The following is a 19381-nucleotide window of genomic DNA, read 5'->3' on the forward strand; positions in this document are numbered from 1 at the left end:
TGGCCGACTGCCTCTGCCACACTGCTCCTGAAAGGCCCCTCTGGATGGGAGAGCCGGAAATGGCGTAAAGCAGCTGGAGATGCCCCTGTGAGGCCTTTGCTGCACAGGAAAAACCAGCTCAAGCACAAACCAGCCCAGCAGTGCCAGGCCGGGCTCAGGCTCCAGCCCAGGCGGCCCCCCACCTCCACCCCCAGTCCCAGCCCCAGCCCCAACAGGGCTCTGGGCAAAGGGCACCCAGAGGCACTTGGCCCTTAGCCCCAGTCCTGGGCTGCTGGCACTGCAAGGGGTGGTGGCCCCAAAGCTGGTGGCGTCCCCAAGGGTCTGTTCTGGTGGCCGTGCTCGACTCCTCCAGGGCCACAGAGTGCCGGGACAGACCGGCCTGGTGCCGCCTGCTGCAACGGGACGGGCTTGTCGGTGCAGACGGCACCTTGCACCTGGGCAGCTCCCCGGGGCAGAGAGGAGGGGACGGGGGCGGGTTGAGGGGACTCCTCCGGGGTCCTAGAGGCAAAGGGCCCCCAGCAGCACTTGGCCCTGAGCCCCAGCACTAGTGTTAGCAAATAAAAACCTAGGATTGCGGACTAGCCCAGGGATTGACACGACACCTCATTCGATGAGTGACAGAAAGGCTTTATTTACTACAAGTATTTAAAATCAAGTCAACTGAGTCCAAACCAAAGCAAAGTCCAGTAATTAGCCATAAGGTGATGATTTCTCACCAAACAGGCGATGAAGCGGCAGTCTGTTTGTCTTCAACTTGTCGAGTAAGTCGGGCGCATCAGCAACTGGTGTCAGAGAGATTTCTCACTCTTGAAGCGCGCGCTGTTTGCTGTTTTACTGCCTTTTTCTCCCCTAAGTTTAGCATCTTCAAAGCAATCTTTTAGTTCTGCAAATCAAGAGAGTCCCAAGCAATAACTGACAGGAAAAATCTGCTCATCACTGGTTATCAGAAGTTTCTAATTCGAATGAGTTACCGTCTTCGGTAACAAGAGGTGATCCGGTTTGAAACATATCAAGAAACTGATTAACAGCCAGGAAAAAGACACTGAATCAGGAGGAGACATCTATCACAAACGACGAATGTCTCTTCCTGCACATAAACACGAGCTAATTGCAAAAGAAATATATACCATACTAATTCATCAAGGATAGACATTTCATATGGTTACACCAGACAGCTAGGAGTCTGCCTGAAATCATCCTAAACAGAGCAAGATGAGCCGAGGAGATACTTCATTATCCCTTCTCGGATGGCCTCGCCATGACCTCGCATCCTCTTGCAACATGCAGTTAGCATCCGTATTCTGTATTTTCACTTTTGTGAGCAGGCACAAGCTTAGCACGGGTTTCAGAGTCATCGCTGGGGCGGCGTCCTCAAGGGTCCGTGCTGGTGGCCGCGCTCGGCTCCCCCAGGACCACCGAGCGCCGGGACTGATCGGTCGGTGCAACGGGATGGGCTTGTCGGCGCAGACGGCATCTTTCAAATAGGCAGTTCCCGGGGCAGAGAGGAGGGGACGGGGCAGGTAGACGGGACTCCTCCGGGGTCACAGAGAATAGGAAGCCAGAGCGGCCCGTTTCCCCAAGGGGGGGTCCGTTCCCCGGCTGTTCCCCATCACTCAATGGCACAGTCTCAGCTCGGACCCAGGCCCCGTCGCCCAGAGCGAGAACCAGGGCCGGATTCTGCCCCCAGCGAAGGAGGCCGGCGGGAAGGTGAAGATCGGGGCCTCGGTGTCAGCATCGAGAAACGACACCTGCCCCCCCGCACAGTCCAGACAGACCCGCACCCTCCTGGGCGCCCGGCGCAGGGACAGGGGGGTGGGAGCAGGGGCCATGAGAGCCCAGACCTGATCCCCACAGCAATGCACCGCCCAGATCCCCTCCTCGGGGCTAAATCTGATCCCTCCCTTCCTCCTCACAGACTCTCTGGCGACCCCCACGGCCCAGGCCCCCTGCCCCACCTCCACCTCCGCCTCCCAGCAGTGTCTCCCGGAGGTGAATCCCTCCCGGCCCAGCACAGACGGGATCACATCAAATCTCTCAGGGTTGTCAGGCACAGGCTGCCGTTTGTTTGCACATCTCATACTTCTCCGATCCGCAGACAGGACGAGGTGGGGATTTGCTGTGTCTGGATCCAGAGTCACCGTCGCTGGCAGAGAGAATGGCAGCGTCAGGGCAGAGCTCAGCCCGGGGCAGACGGGCCGCTCCTCCCCCTCCCCACCAGCCCCGTCCTTCTCCGACCGTCCTGGGCCCCCGCAGCTGCCTCTGCCCTGGGCCCGGGGGCTGAGCACCGACGGCCCCGCAGCCCCTCAGCCTGGCACGGGGGAGAGCCCCTGGCCTGGGGGAAAGGGAGGAGACAACCCATAGGCAAGGACAGGAAAATCCCAGCCCAGCGCCCCAGCTCCCAGCGCGGGGGGTTTGGTGCTGGGCTGGTAGAGGGTTTGCCTCTTGTCCAGGGGTGGCCGTGGGCTCTGCTGGATCATTGTGTTAATGGCGGGACCAGCTCCCCAGCGCTTACCCTTTGTGTATGATCCCTTTGGTAACCTTTTGGCCTTCTCCAAGGTGGACGGCAGGGTCTCTGCAGGGGAAAGGGGCACAGATATAAGACTTGTGGTGTCTGGTTCATGCTCCTGACTTAGATCTGCCTTGGTCCTGAGCCCGAGACGGAGCAGAGACCCCGGGGCAGCTCCTACCCTGCTGCTGGGACTGTGGCTGCAGAAGCTGCCTCCACATCTCCCTGCTCCCCTGCAGCGCGGCCTCCTCTCCCAGGACAGGGCGGGAGGGAGCTGCAGGTGCAGGCAGAGGAGTAGGGGCAGAAATGTAACACCACGGATCCAGGGGAGCTCAGTGCCCAGCCCGTCCTGCCCCCTCCCCCCCACTCCACCCCTAGAGTTAAGCCAGCAGGATCCAAACCTGACAGCCTGTCTCATGCTTAATTTGGTGGCCTGACATGCGGCACTGGGGCTCGCTCTGAGCGGGGCAGGGCCCTGCAGCTCCCACCGCCCCGGCTGCAGGTGCCCATGCTGAGCAGCGCTGGAGCGGCAGGGGCCCTGCGGCTCTGCACCCGGGGCAAAGGGGCGCCCAGAGGAGCCCTGGTTCATCAGTGATTCACACAAAGGCAGAGAGAAGCCATTGCCTCGTGTCTTCACTCCTGTTACCTTTGATATCAGTCCAGCATGTTCAGTTTATCTCCCAATTAAAAAAGATGCTGGCTCCAAATTCAAACCAACTGCTTGTCTCTTCTTCCTCAACAAGGACACCTCCCTCTTCCCTTTCTTAGCCCCCTTCTCAGTACCTTGAAACTTCGTCAAAGTCTCCTGTAGAGCTAGCGTTTGTCCAGACAAGATGCTGAGTCTTTTTTCCAGCTCTGGGCAAATCCCCTCTGGCAGCTGGAACGGCTCCTTCCTGCACCTGGGAAAAACGAGTCTGTTTTATTTGATTTTCTTTTTGCAGCTCAGCTACATGGTAGAAACATTGGGCGGATGGAGGGACCTAGAGACTGACTCTGGCCATGTGCCTCAGCCACAGGGGCAGCACAGACAGTGGTAGTCACAGGCAATGCACAGGAGGAGCATGGCGGGGGGGGAATATGCCCCCCATGACAGGGCTGGAGGTGCTGAGAGAGCTCGCCAGCTCTGGCCCCACAGCCGTCACCACCCACTCGATTTGGGAGGCACCAGTTGCCCACGGTGGCAGTGGCAGCTCCCCCAGAAGGGACCGACCCCCAGCAGGGATGTTTTCTTCAGCTCCAAAATGTTCAGGACATTTCCTGGGATCAGAAAGGAGCAGAGACTTCACGGGTAGTTGGCTCAAGCTCTGGTGGCCAGGACTATTCCCTGGGGACAAGAGGGGGAAAGCCCAGATTACACCTTACAGTCTGCAGGCTGCCAGTGCCCAAAGCCATCACTTCCCCGAGCAGAAGAGGGGGACGTTCATGCTTCCCACCTCAGGAACAGTCCCAGCACTTGCTGTGCTGTGGTGCCCTGCAGAGATGTGCCCATTGCATTGTCTCCAGGACCCTTCCCTCTATGGGGAGTCAGGTGGAGCCACGTACCTGCTCAGCGTGCTCCTCATGTCCTAAAGGGAGAGACAAAGATGCAAGAGTGAGCTCAGTGCAATGCCCCACACCGGGGACTCCCTGCCCGAGGGGATGCATTTTGTCCTCAGACTCCGAATGCCACACACAGAGGATCTGGGGAAAGTTCAGCCCCTTTACAAGCCCTGATTTAGTGATCCCCGAAGAGGTGTAATAGGGCAGCCATGCACCTTGGGCAGTGGGCATGCACAGGGAAGCAGCAGCTGGGGCTGATATTCTGCATCTCCCATCACTGCCACCACGTGCCTGTCAGGGGCCGTTGCCATTGTCGCCCCTCCTCAGTTATGCACCTGGTCCTGGCAGACCCAAGGTTTAGCCCTTTCCCTCCCCTGCACTGGGACTGGAGACATTTCATGTGCCTCACCTGCAGGAGGTCACTGGCGGCCTGCTGGCACTTCCCCTCTAGCTCCCTGATCAGGTTGGTGACATGGGAAATTTCCTCGGAGAGTTGGGTGACAGTCTCCCCCTGACTCTTCTCAATCCCGCTCTCCAGCTCTCCCAGCTCGGCCAGCACGAGTCGCTCTTGTTCCTCCAGAAACCGGCGCAGTCGCTCAAACGCAGCCACAATCGTCTGCCTCTCGGCTGCTGCCTTTTGCTGCCATGAACAGAGAGAAACCACGTCAGGGAGAGCAGCCGCTCTGGGGAGAGTCAGGGCATGGTTTGCAAAGCCCCGTGGTCCTGACTGTCCACATGGCTGGGACCCCCAACCTCCCACCGCCTGGAGCAGAGCTGGGGGTAGCTCAGGCCTGGGGCCCTGCCTGGGATCTCTTCACTCTGTTCATTTTGTAAAGGTTTTTTCTATTTCCCTGAGAGCCAGGACCTTAAGGAGGGGAGAAGTCCATGGGTGTCAGCAAGGAAAGCTTTCCTCTTATAATCAGTAAGCCTGGTTTTGTCTTTTTAAAAATGCAAACTTCTCTGATATAAACCCCAAATCCACGTTTTTCAGCAATTAAGGTGAAACACCTCTATATATATAGCTATCAGTTGACACAATTTTTTTGTTTGCAAGGCCTGGCTCCATGCATCTGCCACAACACCCTGCAACACACGGTCACAAAATGCCACGGTCACTGTCCCACCAAACATGCAGAGCAGGACACGTCCCTTCCTTCCTCCCCAATGTCAGCCGAATCCCGGCAGTACTCACCTGGTATTCCTGGTGTTTCTGGCTTTCACTCCCTCGCAGTGCTTCAAGCCTCTCCCTCTCCCCCCTTAGCAGCTGCAGGTGAGTTTGAATTTGTTCCTTAGGGAAGGAAAACTCCTTGGGTCAGTTCTCCTTGGAGGGGAGAAGCTGGAGTCTCTTCCCCGCACCATAACCGAGAGGGCTGCTTGAGGGTGCACTGTGAGCACGACACCAGGAAAGCCAGTGTGCTTAGGCTGGACCAGCAGCTCCCAGTACAGTGCACCCTTGCCTGGACGCAGCACCGAATAGTGTGCGCTTAACATGACTGGAGCAGCAAGCAGCCGGTTTCCAGCTGGATTGTGGAGCCAGCTCCTGCCCAGCAGGAAGAGCACATAGAAAAATGGAGCCGGTCCTAGGGAGGTGCCACAAGGCAACACTGCAAGCAGTGGGAAGTGCAGACTGTCAGGGACATGCACTGAACAGAAAATAACACGGCCTTGAATCCACTGCGGTCGACCGTGCAGAGTGCCAGCCAGGCTTAGGCAGCTGGGCCGGACAAGACACAGGTCTGGTCTCTGGGCACTGAAATGAAGAAACTCAGAAGTGAGACACCAGTCCTGAAGTACCACAGCCCAGCAGTACAGCTACAGCTACAGCTACAGCGAGATGCCTCAGAAAAAGCAGCGTTAATCCAGGACCAGCGCGGGTTGGCATTTGGTAGCCAGGCCTGGACAGAGACAGGGAAGGAGGTGCTCAGATACAAAAGGAGGTCCTGGCCATGCTCCCTGGACTCAGGCAGTGCCACCATGTCCCCTCTGGACCCAGCGTTAGCCCTGAAGCCCCCGGCACCAATGCAATGCGCATTACTGAGACTTGTGCAACGCGCCGAGAGCATCGGCTGGGGGAAGCGGCTGCTCATGGCAAATCCTGTGAGCAGGGCCTGCCCTCCAGAGCATGCCACGTGGGCTCTGTCCAAGGGGAACAGAGTCTGTCCACGCGCTACAATCCCTTCCCCTCATCCCCAAGGAGTCTCCATTCAGCTCCCAGGGAGGGTTGTAACAACTGAAGGGAAACCGGTGCCGGACACCCCCTGTTTCAAGACAGAGCCCCGCACACAACCGTGGGTTGGTGACACTGGAGGAGCTTCACTGCTCTGCGTGTCCAGGGCCAGGGGAGCCGCGTTCCTGCTTCGTCTGGTTTCAAAGGCAAGATTTGATGACAAGGGTGTAGTAATTGGGGCATTATAAGGTTAAAGTGCTAGTCATTATTATGGGAAGGAGCTGGAGACCAGCCCTCCCCTCTCTGTTGTCCCAGAGTTACTGTCATTTCCCAGGCAGGTGGTGTTTGTCCCCGAATCAAACAGCCGGGGTTTCGGGGTGGAGAAGAGCACGTCTCCGTTGTCTTTGCTGAGTCAGGAACGTAACAAAGGGCATTTGGGTCCTTCTCGCCTCCCCCCAGCAGGATGGCTTGCACAGAGGCTACCACAAACCAGCCTCCGTGTGCAGCCACGCCGTTGTGCCGTGGCCGTGGGGCAGAAAGACCCAGCGCCGCATGGAGGTGTACATCCTCCCCAGCTGCGCAGCCGGACTGGGCCCGTGCGCCCGTACCTTGCACTGCTGTGCAGCCTCCTGGATGGGAGCCGCGGGGTGAGCTCGGTGCGCCCGGGACTCCCGGCAGATCAGGCACATCAGGACCTGGTCTGTCTCGCAGAAGAGCTTCAGAGCCTCCCCGTGCTGCTCGCACACCATCTTGCCCCCGGCTCCCTCCGCTGACCCCACACTCAGGCCCTTGACCACTTTTACTAAATTGCCCAGCTGCCTGTTTGGGCCCAGGAGCCTCTGGGCAAAGGTCTGTCTGTACTGGGGGCAGGTGACGTCCGTCTCGGCCCCCTCCCAGCACTGGGCGATGCAGGCTCGGCAGAAGTTGTGCCCGCAGCCCACGATCATCACCGGGTCCCTGAACAACTCCAGGCAGACGGAGCAGGTCGCCTCGTCCCGGAGGCTTTGTACAGCGCTCGCCATGGCCATGGCTGTGAGACGGGAGGGCACGGGGCTAGTTTCACTTCCCTGAGCTCAGGGCTGGGCTCACCCCAAGCCGTTTCCTTCCTTCGAAATAACTACAGTGATGCTGAGCTGGGAGGAGCCGGGGTCAAGATCCAGCCCTGGGATCGCAGGGGATCTAGTAACCCTTTGTGGAGCAGCAGCTCGGCACAACTCCAGTGAAAACAGCAGAAAAAGGGTTTGAAGCCACTACACAACAATTCAACACACCCAGCATTTCTCACTGCACCTGCTGTCAGCCAAGAGCTTTTCAGAGCTGTCAGGACTGTTATTTGGGGCTGTGACCTGCCTAAAAGCTCAGAGCAGGCAAGATATCAGCCTAAAAACTCAGGCTCTCCTGGAAGTGTTCAGTTTTCCCGGGGGGGATGGGCAAGGGAGGGGAGATATAAAGGAAAGAAAAATAATCCAGCTCTTCCCTCCATTGAATCTAATTTCTCATGTTTCATTTCAAAGCTCTTCAATGGCAAGGGCTGCTCCAGACCTGACCCTGCGCCTGCGGGGATCCTGGTGCGTCCCCCTGAGAGGAACCGTGCGGTTCTCCTCTCCAGCCGGGGCAGGGCCAGCGTCACCCCAGGGCGCCTGCATGGGGACCAGGGTGCTGCCAGCCTTCACTGCCACAGGTTATTCAGTCTCTGCCCAGGGACTCTGCCAGCTCCCCACAGGTCCAGGTCTGGCTGCATGTCCTCAACCCCAGGATTTCGTCAGGCGGTTGCAGGCACCTGCTAAAACATGCATTTCTCCTTCCCTTGTGGCATCCCTAATTCCACACACTTGGTCAGGATTTCACTGACCTGCAGGTTTTGCCCTTCCTCAAGCTGAAACATGTTGTCAGTGCCCAGAGCCTCCTGCCCAACACAACAGCTTGTAGAAATACAGATGACTTCCCACTGCGGGGTTTGATCTCTGCCCTGCTAGCCCCTCAATACCGTTCAAATCTCTGTTCAAGCATTTCCCATTCTCCCCATTTTCCCTGCCAGAAGCAGACCAGGCGGAAGCTGCTCACACCCAGTTTAGTTTCCTGGTCCCCCTTAGGCCGCCCAGGGACTCTCCTATGGCTGGAGCTGTGACCCCAGATCTGCATTGCCCTGCGCTGCTGTGCATGGACGGGCCTTTCTTTCCCTCCCCACATTGCTCACAGCACAAGACTGAACAGCAACACGACGAGCGCTGCTCCTTCACTCCGCACTTCCCACCCCACGGACCCTTCTTGTGGGATCGGGACAGCTGCAAAGTCAGGAAGGAACAGCCTCGTATTGGCGGTCGGGGAGAGTGGCTTCGCCTGCAGCCCTCTGCTCTCACAGATCACTGGGTCCGTCAGGCCTCCAGCGCCTGGGCAGCCTCCTCCCTGGGACAGGCAGCATGAAGGCGGGAGAGGAGACACAGCTAATTTCCAGCTAGGGAGACCGCCTGTTCCTAATTGTGTAGGACAGTCACAGAATGGGATTTGCAAGTCCCAGTCCCGGACTGCACGACTGTAACTCAGCATTTCTTCCAGATTTGCAGCTGGGAAAGAGCTGGGCAGCCGGGAGAACAGCTCCCTCACAGTAGGTCTATAGTGGGGTGGGGGCAGGGTGGGCGCAGATCGAGGCCCCCCCCAGTGAGGGAGGGAGCGGGGCAGGGACTGGGGCTGGGGGCGCTGCCCAGCCAGGGTGGTACATGGGACCCCGGGTCTGGGGTGGGGAGCAGGACAGCCATGGGCAGCTCACCCAGGGGGTAGGAGGGAGGGTGGCTCCCTGCCTTTGCGCGCACACCCTCTGGGAGGAGGGCATGGGGGGGCATGTGCCCCCCAGATTTGTTTTCCGGGCCGGGGTGGATGTGGGCTGCCTGCTGCAGGCTCAGGGCTCCCTGCTTTGGTGCTCTTGCCCCAGGAGCGCTGAGGAGGGTCCTGGATATCTCCCCCACTGCCCCCCCCCAGGGCCCTGTGGGTGACACACCCAGGCTGAGGGTTAATGAGGACCTTGCCAGGGAACTTCTGGAGGGACTGGATGTATTTAAATCTGCAGGTCCTGATGATCTCCAACCCAGAGTGCTGAAGGAACTAGCAGGGGTCATTGCAGGACCTCTGGCACAGCTCTACGAGCACTCGTGGCGCTCGGGCAATGTGCCAGAGGACTGGAAAAGGGCCAATGTGGTCCCCATCTTCAAAAAAGGGAAGAAGGAGTATGCAGGAAACTACAGGTCCGTGAGTCTTCCCTCATCCTGGGGAAGCTTTTCGAAAGAATTATCCTGGCACATGGCCGGGAAGGACCGGCAGGGGAGGTTATGCTCAGGGACAACCAGCATGGGTTCATTAGGGGCAGGTGTTGTCAAACCAACCTGGTGGCCTTCTACGACCAGGTCACCAAGTCCTTGGATGCAGGTGTCGCAGTGGATATAGTCTTTCTGGACTTCAGGAAGGCCTTCGATATGGTCTCTCAGCCCTGGACTTCAGGAGGGCAGACTTCAATGAGGTAAGAGGACTAGTGGGGGAGGCACTGAGGTCCTAGAGCTGGAGGGAGTTGAGTGTCCAGGAGGAGTGGTCGCTCCTTAAGGAGACGATCCTGCAAGCTCAAAGAGAAGTAATCCCTATACAAATCAAAGGGGGCAAGAGGGCGCAAAGGCGCCCATGGCTCACCAAAAGCATCCGGGAACGTCTCCAAACAAAAAAAGAGGCGTACACCCGTTGGAAGGGAGGAGCCAGCACAATAGAGGGCTATACCTTGGTAGTTCAGGAATTTAGAGGGGTGGTCAGGAAGGCCAAGGCGGAAATGGAGCTGGAACTAGTGACCCAGATCAAGGACAACAAGAAGTCCTTTTTCAAATACATAGCAGGGGCAAAAGAAGGTGCCAGGTCATGTGGGGCCTCTGCAGGACATGCTAGGAAATCTGGTCATCTCGCCTGATGGTAAAGCTGACATATTCAACAATTTCTTTGCCTCTGTATTTCTGAGGAGGAACCCGGATATCTCCCCCACTGGCCCCCCCCGAGGGCACTGTGGGTGGCACACACAGGCCGAGGGTTAATGGGGACCTTGCCAGGGAACTTCTGGAGGGACTGGATGTATTTAAATCCTCAGGTCCTGATGATCTCCCCCCAGAGCGCTGAAGGAACTAGCAGGGGTCATTGGGGGACCTTTGGCACAGCTCTACCAGCACTCATGGTGCTCGGGCGATGTGCCAGAGGACTGGAAAAAGGCCAATCTCGTCCCCATCCTCAAAAAAGGGAGGAAGGAGGACCCAGGAAACTATAGGCCCATGAGTCTTACCTCGGTCCTGGGGAAGCTTTTCAAAAGAATTATCCTGGCACACAGCCGGGAAGGGCCGGCAGGGGAGGTTATGCTCAAGGGCAACCAGCATGGGTTCATTAGGGGCAGGTCTTGTCAAACCAACCTGGTGGCCTTCTACGACCAGGTCACCAAGTCCTTGGATGTAGGTGTTGCAGTGGATATAGTCTTTCTGGACTTCAGGAAGGCCTTCGATATGGTCTCTCACCCCATTCTCAGTAAGAAACTAGGAGACAGTGGTGTTGATGCCTACACGGTCAGATGGGTCACTAACTGGCTGGAGGGCCGCACCCAGAGAGCGGTGGTGGACGGGTCTTATTCGACCTGGAGGGATGTGGGCAGCGGGGTTCCCCAGGGCTCGGTCCTCAGGCCCGCACTGTCCAACATCTCCATCAGTTACTTGGGCAAGGGGGTAGAAAGCACCCTGTTCAAGTTTGCAGATGACACTAAGATGTGGGGTGAAGTGGGTACGCTAGTAGGAAGGAACAGGCTGCAACCAGATCTAGTTAGGTTACAGGGGTGAGCCGATGAGAACAGGATGGGGTTCAACACTGACAAGTGCAGGGTGCTACACCTGGGGAGGAAGAACCAGCAGCACACCCACGGGCTGGGGAACTCCCTTCTCGCCAGTGTTGAGACAGAAAAGGATCTTGTAGTCATCATTGATACCACAATGAACATGGGCTGGCAGTGTGGGGACGCCGTCAGGAAGGCCAACCATACTTTGTCATGCATCCACAGATGCATCTCGAGCAGCTCCAAGGAGGTGATCCTCCCCCTCTATGCGACACTGGTCAGGACGCAGCTGGAGTACTGCGTCCAGTTCTGGGCACCGCACTTCAGGAGGGATGTGGCCAATATGGAGAGGGTCCAGAGGAGGGTCACCCACGTGATCAGGGGTCAGCAGGGCAGGCCCTACGAGGAGAGGCTGAGGGACCTGAGCCTGTTCAGCCTCCACAAGAGAAGGCTGAGAGGGGATCTAGTGGCAGTCTACAAACTAGTCAAGGGGGACCAGCAGGCACTGGGGGAATCCCTGTTCCCCCAAGCACTCCTGGGAGTTACAAGGAACAACGGACACAAGCTAGCGGAGGGTAGTTTCAGGCTAGACATTAGGAAGCACTATTTCTCTGTCAGGGCGGCTAGGACCTGGAACCAACTTCCAAAAGAAGTGGTGCTGGCTCCTACCCTGGGGGGTCTTTAAGAGGAGGCTGGATGAACATCTGTTCGGGGTCGTTTGACCCCAGTGCTCTTTCCTGCCACGGCAGGGGGTCGGACTAGATGATCTCCTCAGGTCCCTTCTGACCCTACCAACTATGAAACTATGAAACCCGGGCACCAGCACTGGATGAGGAAGCCATGGGCAGGGAGGACACTGGCCACAGGTGCTGCCGGCCTGAGGGCTCTTGTCTAGGTCTTCTCTGCAGGTCTGGGCTGCTGCAGGGGCTTTGGCAGACCTCCAGTGCTTGAATATATATGCTGCCCATGGCCTGGGTCCCTGCAAGCGAGGATGCTGGGCAGCTCCTGCATTCAGGGCATGGGCCTACGGGCTACTCTGGACCACCTGTTGTGCTCAGTGACCACCATTCAAGGCAGCCGCGCAGCCTTCACTTTGACTCTGGACTGCTTCCCAGAGTGGTCATGCCTACGCTGTCCCACGGAGGCTGCCACCTCCTCAAAGATAAGAGCAGCAGCAAACCTGCCCTGGCAGAACTGCTGCTGCACCTCGGCATTGCCCCAAATCACCAGAAGGTCTGTGGTCTCTTCTGCTGCCCAGCTGGGGCCAAGGACTGAGCGTCTCAGGGCAGGGAAGCTGCCACGTCCACGGGGCTCCTCTGCCAGGGACTTCAGGCAGATGCCCCACGAGGTCCCCAGAGCAAGGCCAGGGGCTGGCCCGAATGCTGGAGCCAAACATACCCGCACCACAGAGATGCAATGCTCAGGGACCAAGGAGCAAGCAGGCAGGGGTGGCAGAGAAGTAATCCTTGCCCCATGTTTGGAGGGAGTCTCAGCCAGGGTGCTCCAACGAGCATTAAATCTAGTACCTACCTCAGACTCTCATTCAGTTTCTCTCTCTCTCTCGGTCCATTTCGAGATGACTTTTCTCCTCGGTGGTTTCCCACCCATCCTTGATCTGTGACCCATTAAATGCATTTGGAAAAGTCCAAATCAAAAAACCCTATTTCGGAAAGGATGCCCCTGGAATCTGGATTGTGGCGCTTGGCACGGCTCATGGGATCTAGTTTCCTTTCACTTGGGCCTGGCCCAGAAAACCGCAGAGAACCTGTAAAACATGAGACGGTGTCTTGACAAGAAGAACAGCATTCAGAAACATGCATTTCCTATGAAGAATCGGGGTTTACATTGCACAGGGCTGCAGTTGCACATAGAAACAGGGAAGAGACCCCACTCTTTCTGATCTTTCCCCACTGTAAACACTGCACTTATCCTGCAGCTGAACCCATTTCTTGTTCATTAGAGACAGGTTTAGATGCTATAGCAAAATGAGGGGGTCTACCAAAGTCTCAAAGGGGGGGGAAAAGGAGCCAGCCAGCTACATATTGACACAAGGCGCAATCCTGCTCCAGCGGTAGGAAAACTTTGCCTTGCAGGGAGATGTAAAGACACAAACACTGCTGGGATTTGAACCCAAGATCCCCTATTTACAAGACAGGTGTTTTAACCAACTAAGCCACAATGCCCGGGGGAATGTGGGTCATCCCCCCTCTCACTCCTGTGAAGAGCACGTGTTTGCTTTGGGAATCAAGGCAGAAGTGTTTAGCACAGGCTAAACAAGTTGGTGGTGGGGCAGGCTGGCAGGGGAGGAGGCAAATTCTTCACAAAAATGACCAGAACCCGGGGCCTGGGGTTCACGTTTCTGTCTCCCAGCCCCAGGGAGCCAACACAACTTCATGAGTCCAACCTGGCAGCTGCACGCCCACTCCCAACAGGTCCCAGCCATCTCCTTTGTATCAGCGGTTCCCTCCTCACAGGCCGCTGCCCAAGATGCACGTTCCTGAATCCATTCTCCAAGGTGTGGATCAAGGGGAGGGTTTGGTCAGATCAGGTAGCAATGTTCCCCTAGTAGGTAGCTGTGCTGAACTGCACAGGAAATGCCTAAAAATGCATCACACTTCTTCAGCAAGGGGAGGTGTCCTGGGTGTGAAATATCCTAAGTGCAATAACCCTTAGAAAGAGTTAAAGGGCTTAGCTAGGTCTGGACAAGGTGGCTGAGTGGTGAAGTGACAGGCTGCTAATCCGCTGTGCTGTACATGCAGTTTATGAACTGTAACCTATGAAAAGTTATCATTCTGCATGCCACGAGCTCCCCCTGCCTCAACCAGAAATACTGCAGGGATACAAGAAGGGGGATTCAGCGTGATGGAGGGCAAGTAGTGACACTCAGTGTGTCGTCCAAACAAAAACTAGCAGCTTCACAGATGGCAAAATTAAGATCGGTGGAAGGAAACCCCAATGGATTTCTCGTCCATCCCACGAGTCACAACTACCAGAACAAATGCACAGCGCAAGGTTATTTCATGCTGTACATAAAAGGATCACATTCAGCTTCACTCTTCAGTTCTTGTTCAAGGTGTGAATGGTTTGCCCAGGTTTCACAGAAAAGAAATAAAGAATCTTCCTTAGCATGAGAACTAGAGCAGGGGTGGGCAAAATACAGCCTATGGGCTGGATCTGGCCCACAGCATGATCCTTTCTAGCCCATAAGGAGTTGCCTGGCCCTTCATGGCCCACAGACTGGGGGCGGTCCAAGCCGTGGCACATGCAACCAGTTCTACCACCTCTGGGCATACAAGAGGGCTGGGGCACCCACAGACCCGCGTCTCCTCTGCTCCAGTGGCAGCAACACTGCAGCAGCCAGAAGTCACCACTGTCACTGCTGCCGGAAAAGGCCCCTCTCCTTGGGCACCCCAGCCCAACCACCTCGCACCCGCTGCTGGGGGCTCTGCACGGAGTGGACAGGCAGGCAGATGGGCAGGATCTCCGCGGATCTGGCCTGGGTCCCCCACGGGCAGGGTGTGTGGTGGGCCAGTAGGGGGTGCTCCTGTGCTGAGCCACCCACCTCGCTGTGCCCAGCCACCTTCCAGGCTCCAGGTGCCTCTTTGGGGGCGCCTCATGTCTGACCGGCCCCGTTCCTGGAGCACACCCGCAAGCCTGGGGGTAACACTGCCACCATGCAGAGTCTGGACTGTTTCTAGGCCCTGTGCCCCCTGGGGTACACAGACCTTGTACCTTTGAGGGTACTCAACCCACTGGAAGAACTTGGGGTGCTTCCCTTAGTCTGAAGCACAAATCAGTCACCCTTAGTCAACCGAACCAAGGGGACCCCAAGGCAGAATCTAGACCCTCTCCCAATAAGTCTCCCACACTAGGTACCTAGGATAACTTCATCGAGTACAAGGAGTAGGTTTGGAGTAGGGTACAGGATAGAGCACTATCAGAGACATACCTTAGCGCAGACAGGGTGGCTGGGTAGCCTTTTATCACACATCTGTGTTACTGCAAGCTATCTATCTAGAGAAAACTAAAATAGCTTACTCACAAGTATCATCCAGAGGCTGACAGGGCTTTCCTCTGGAGGCAGGCAGTTCATTTCATACCTGTGTCTTCCTCATGGCTGCTGCCCCTCCTCCTGGGCACCTTTGGCTTATATAGACCTTCTGACCTCATTTACCAGATGCAATGAAGGCCACCAGATTTTGGCTGTCTGCTAACAAATTTGAAAAGCATCACTGGTTACCAGGTGTGGCTCCTGCCTCCACCCCCACTCACGAGGTCCTTGTTAAAACAATAGGGCATTTCAGCCCCCACCCAAGTGTGTGAGGCCAAAAATTTATGCAAAGGGACCTCTAACTTATTTCAGTGGGTAGACAGGTGAGGGGACCATGTTTAAGGGAAAGAAAGGGAATACAACTGGCAAAAGGGGGACAGGAAGGAGGCTGCAGTAGAAATCCTCCACATGGTGCGCTCAGCCCAGCAGAAGGGATGACGCCATGGGTGAGCAGAGACTGGTGTACAGGAGCGGGATGGGTGGCTGGAGATGGGGCAAGGCAGGGGCCAGGGCCAGTATCACAGGGCAATGAGAGTAGGGGCCCTGGGCCCAGGGCGGAGTTGAAAACAACTCTTTTCATGTCCCTGCCAGCAGAACCAGTGCCCATGGCAGGGTCCAAGGCTGGGAACCAAGGGCAGGTTCTAGCCCACAGGGAACGGCTCCCGCTCAGGAGCAGGTGGGCGAGCAGCCTGGACACTTTCCTAGAGAGCTGGTTGGGATCGTGGCTGAGAAGAGAAGAAAACACAGGGCTCATGATCACAAGGGGCTGGATGTGCTGGCTCAGGAAGGCCCTTCTCTTCCCCATGCTCTTTGAAGTGGCATCACACAACCCCATTTTCTGTCACCCTGGAGATCACATCCCCACGCTCGGCATTCAAAGACCACCCAGGACGCAGGTACCTACGTCAGTCCTGGAAACTTTATTGTGGGACATCGGCAGTGGCTGAAGATGCACAGACTCTCTGCTTTGTGCAACCATACTGGTGGTGGATTCAGCCTGCTCCACCAAGGACCTGGCACAATTTTTTCCACCCTCAGTGTGAGGAGTCCTGGAAACATGGAATTGGGGAACTGGCTGGCAGAGAAGACTGGCGTGTTCTCCCTCTTACCCGGGATGATCCCGAGCTGCAAAGCACTCAGCCCCAGCTGGCCAGGAGTTGCCATCACTGGTCAAACCTCCAGAAACCATTCACAGAGCCCCGTTCCTCCCACCACAGCCAAGAACAGGCTGGAAGGAACCACTGACACAACAGAGCTGCCCTTGGGAGAAGCACAAAACTGCTCTTCCCCCGCCCTGTCCAATGCCCCCTTTGCAGGGGACAGAAACCAGGCCAGGAAAGCGCAGGGGCACAGAAGCTGGGGCTGTTTGGAGACCCCAGAGGGCCACAGCTGGGATGAGCCCCCCTCCGCCTTGTGCACAGCACCCCTGTGTTCCCCGTCTCAGCTGGGAGTGCATGCATGCAATCCCACCGGGAGAGGGATTTAGAGGAGGCCAAGCCAGGGGGGTTGGCTTTGGGGTCTCTGGCTGGAGCTGGAGCTGGAGCCAGGGCTTGCCCAGGTGCTCACCTCAGGCTTGGAGAGGGGCCTTGTCCAGGGCTCCCACTGGTGTCTCTCAGGGGACAGGGTCCACAGACTGGTGAGAATGGTCCCCCTGGAGCTGGAACCAAGCAGATGTCACACTGGAGCAGCCCAAAACCATGGCCTCTCCTGCACCCAGCACTGACCCGCTGCCCCTCCCAGCACCCTTGGGGCTGCAGCCCTGTGTCACACAGAGAGTCCCAGCTCCCCAGGGGAGACACCAGCTCCATGTCACCCCAGTCCCGTTGGGATCACTGCACAGACTGCTTGCTGCTCACTTGTCCGTGCTGCTCAGCCTTGTTTGAGGTGCCCTTGCCACCAGAGATGCTTGAGCCTTGTGCAGAGGAGAAGAGCCAGTGATTTCCTGAAGCTCTGGGCAGGGGCTGAACCCCACAGCTGAGCCCTGCAGGGGTCTCGGGGACCCCAGGGAAATCCCTAGACCCTGTCACTGGGGACAGCTCAGCTGGGATCCTGGCCCATGTCCCTGCTAAGCCAGGCCAGGCTTGGACGGGAGCCCTCAACTGAGCTGGAATGGGGGCCGGGGGCAGGAGGCAGAGTGTGTGCTGCGGGAGAAGCGGGACCTTGGAGGCTGAGCAGGAGGGGCAGGAAAGGGTCAGGGAGGGGACAGGCTTGCCTTTTACAAAGTGAGGCACCTACCTATACAGGAGGGAGGAGGAGAAAGGGGTTTCTGGCAATGCCAGAGTGCCCAGGGCACATCCAGTTGCTGCTTCTCATGTCAGATGGGGCAGAGCTGCCATGGGATCCCCTGATGTTGGGGTACCACCTGCAGGGAGAGACGAGAGGTCCGTGTGGGCCGGCAGCAAGTCCTGCTCCGCCAGCTACACTCACCCAGCCTTTGTTCACAGGAGGGGGTGCTCCTCCCAGCCAGGGCCCCGCTTTGCCCCTGGGAGGGCCACAGACCATGAGCACTTCCCCCACTGCAGCCCGTTGATGCAGGGAGAGGCAACGCAATAGAAAGCCTCACAAGAAGGAGCAAGGAGACTTCCCAGCGCAGCTCCATGGGCCCTAGAGGGGCTCCTCTCCCTTGTCCTCACCCCCAAAACAGCAGCTGCAAGCTCTCCGCCAGGGCAGCATCCACCACCACAAGTGCTGAAAGGGCTGGGGCCACCTGGGGTGATGCAGGTGAGACAGCAGCAGCCCCCAGCTGGAAATCCTGGGGCTGCTGAAGTGACATAGAGCCCATAGGAGGAAGAGACAGCTTGTAAGGGGCAGCAGGGCTGGGGCAAGGGGTGGGAAGGAGACCCCCTGCTTGATGGGCCTTTCCCTGACCTGAGCCCTGATGATCCAGCCCCCGGATGGCCAGTTCTGCAGCCTGCAGCAGGAAGGGAAGCCCCGCAGCACCATGGGGCTGTGCCAGGCTAGAGGGGGCTCTGGGGAGGCTGCTGGGACATGCACACTCCCACCCCAATCGGTGGGCACACGTGTCCCCCAGCCCTTCCCCTCGGTCCTGGCAGCCTGGGCAGACGGTGTCCCAGCTGCTCACCAAGAAGACAGGCAGCAGCGGGGCCTCCTTGACCAGGTGGGCTCTGCCCTCTGTGGCCCAGGCCTCTCCTCTTGCTCTCGAGCATTTAGCCACACAGATATTCTGCAAGGCTGGAGTGGAAACCCACGGTGGGATAGGCACTGCCCAGCGCTGCCCACCCAGCCCCTGCCCTGCCCCCACTGATCCCAGCGCTCCAGACATGGGGTCTGGACTCTAGGGCTGCCCCTGCTGACCCCGAGCTAGGCACAGCGCTTGGCTCGACGCAGCTCCTCAAGGCTTGAAGCCCCTGGGACCAGGGGACTGGGGCTCTTGTAGCCGTCTCGGGGTGCTCCAAAGCGCCGGCCAGCTCTCTGATCCTCCTCCCATTCCCTCAATGCTGCCTCTAGCCTTTCCCCAGCTATCCCCGCCCGGGCCCTCCTCAGTGGGGATGCAGCCTCAGGCACCAGCGATGCTTCTGCTTGTGCCGCAAGTCTCTGAGGTCCCCAAACTCCTCCCCCACTCCTGGCTCCCCCCCCGGCTGCACTCCCGCTCCCGCTCCCGCCTGCGCTGCCCGTTGCTCGCTCCCGCCTGGGCGGGGGCTGCCGGGGCTGGGCAGAGCCTGGGGGGGGGGGGCAGGGCGGTCCCAGGTCTCCGGCCCCTGGTCCGAGCTGCGCTGCTTCCTTCCCTGCACACCGGGCGGCGCGGGGCGGGGCTGAGGCCCTCCCGGCGGAGACACGCGGCGCCGGAGCCCCGGGCACCCGCGGGCCTTCCCTGCGCGGCCCTGGGGCAGCCCCGGGGGCGGGGGCGGAGCAGCGTCGGGAGGTCTCCGGGCAGGAGAGGCCTCAGCCCGGCCGGGCTCCGCTCCCCGTGCACGGCGCCTCTCGCGGGGCCTGGCTCTGCGGTTTGCGGGAAAGGAGGCAGCACGGCTCGGACCCGGCGCGGAGACTCGGGGCAGCCCCGACCCCGCCGCCCCCGCTCGCCGCGCAGGCGGGAACGGGGCTGGTCCACGAGCTCCCGCCCCGGCCCCAGCACCAGGCACACGAGGGAGGCTGCCCGGCCCTTGCACGTGGCGCAGCCCCGGCCCCGCACAGGCTGCAGCTCCGCCGGCCTCGGCCTCGTGTCGGCAACAAAACCCGGCCACGTCTTCGAAGGAGCCCGATTAGGCATCCGGCACCTGCGCCTCTCCCGGCCCGGCCCGGCCCGGCCCGGCCCGGCCC

At 58.4% G+C, this 19381-nt stretch overlaps 1 protein-coding gene and 1 long non-coding RNA gene across 5 annotated transcripts; both read right to left on the reverse strand.

Moving 5' to 3' along the window:
* Positions 1 to 606: 606 nt before the first annotated feature.
* On the reverse strand, positions 607 to 4537 carry LOC132244106 (E3 ubiquitin-protein ligase TRIM15-like). The gene is made up of 5 exons (XM_059715121.1): positions 4455 to 4537; positions 4049 to 4071; positions 3290 to 3405; positions 2513 to 2572; positions 607 to 2143 (listed from the first exon to the last, which is right to left on the reverse strand). The coding sequence occupies exons 2-5, from the start codon at positions 4066 to 4068 to the stop codon at positions 1614 to 1616; spliced, it is 726 nt and encodes a 241-aa protein (XP_059571104.1). The 5' UTR covers positions 4069 to 4071; positions 4455 to 4537; the 3' UTR covers positions 607 to 1613.
* A 234-nt stretch (positions 4538 to 4771) lies between these two features.
* Positions 4772 to 18972, reverse strand: LOC106738155 (uncharacterized). Of its 4 annotated transcripts, XR_009455712.1 has the most exons (7): positions 18186 to 18970; positions 17339 to 17465; positions 16670 to 16760; positions 16008 to 16152; positions 15153 to 15262; positions 12583 to 12817; positions 4772 to 5795 (listed from the first exon to the last, which is right to left on the reverse strand). It is a non-coding gene; the product is annotated as an uncharacterized LOC106738155 (long non-coding RNA). The 4 variants fall into 4 exon arrangements; XR_009455711.1 differs by having other exon boundaries at positions 12583 to 15262; positions 18419 to 18972; XR_009455710.1 differs by having other exon boundaries at positions 12583 to 15262; positions 18186 to 18972.
* Between the last annotated feature and the right edge of the window lie 409 nt (positions 18973 to 19381).

The sequence above is a fragment of the Alligator mississippiensis genome, chromosome 11 (genome assembly GCF_030867095.1).
Source record: "Alligator mississippiensis isolate rAllMis1 chromosome 11, rAllMis1, whole genome shotgun sequence".
Taxonomy (NCBI): domain Eukaryota; kingdom Metazoa; phylum Chordata; order Crocodylia; family Alligatoridae; genus Alligator; species Alligator mississippiensis.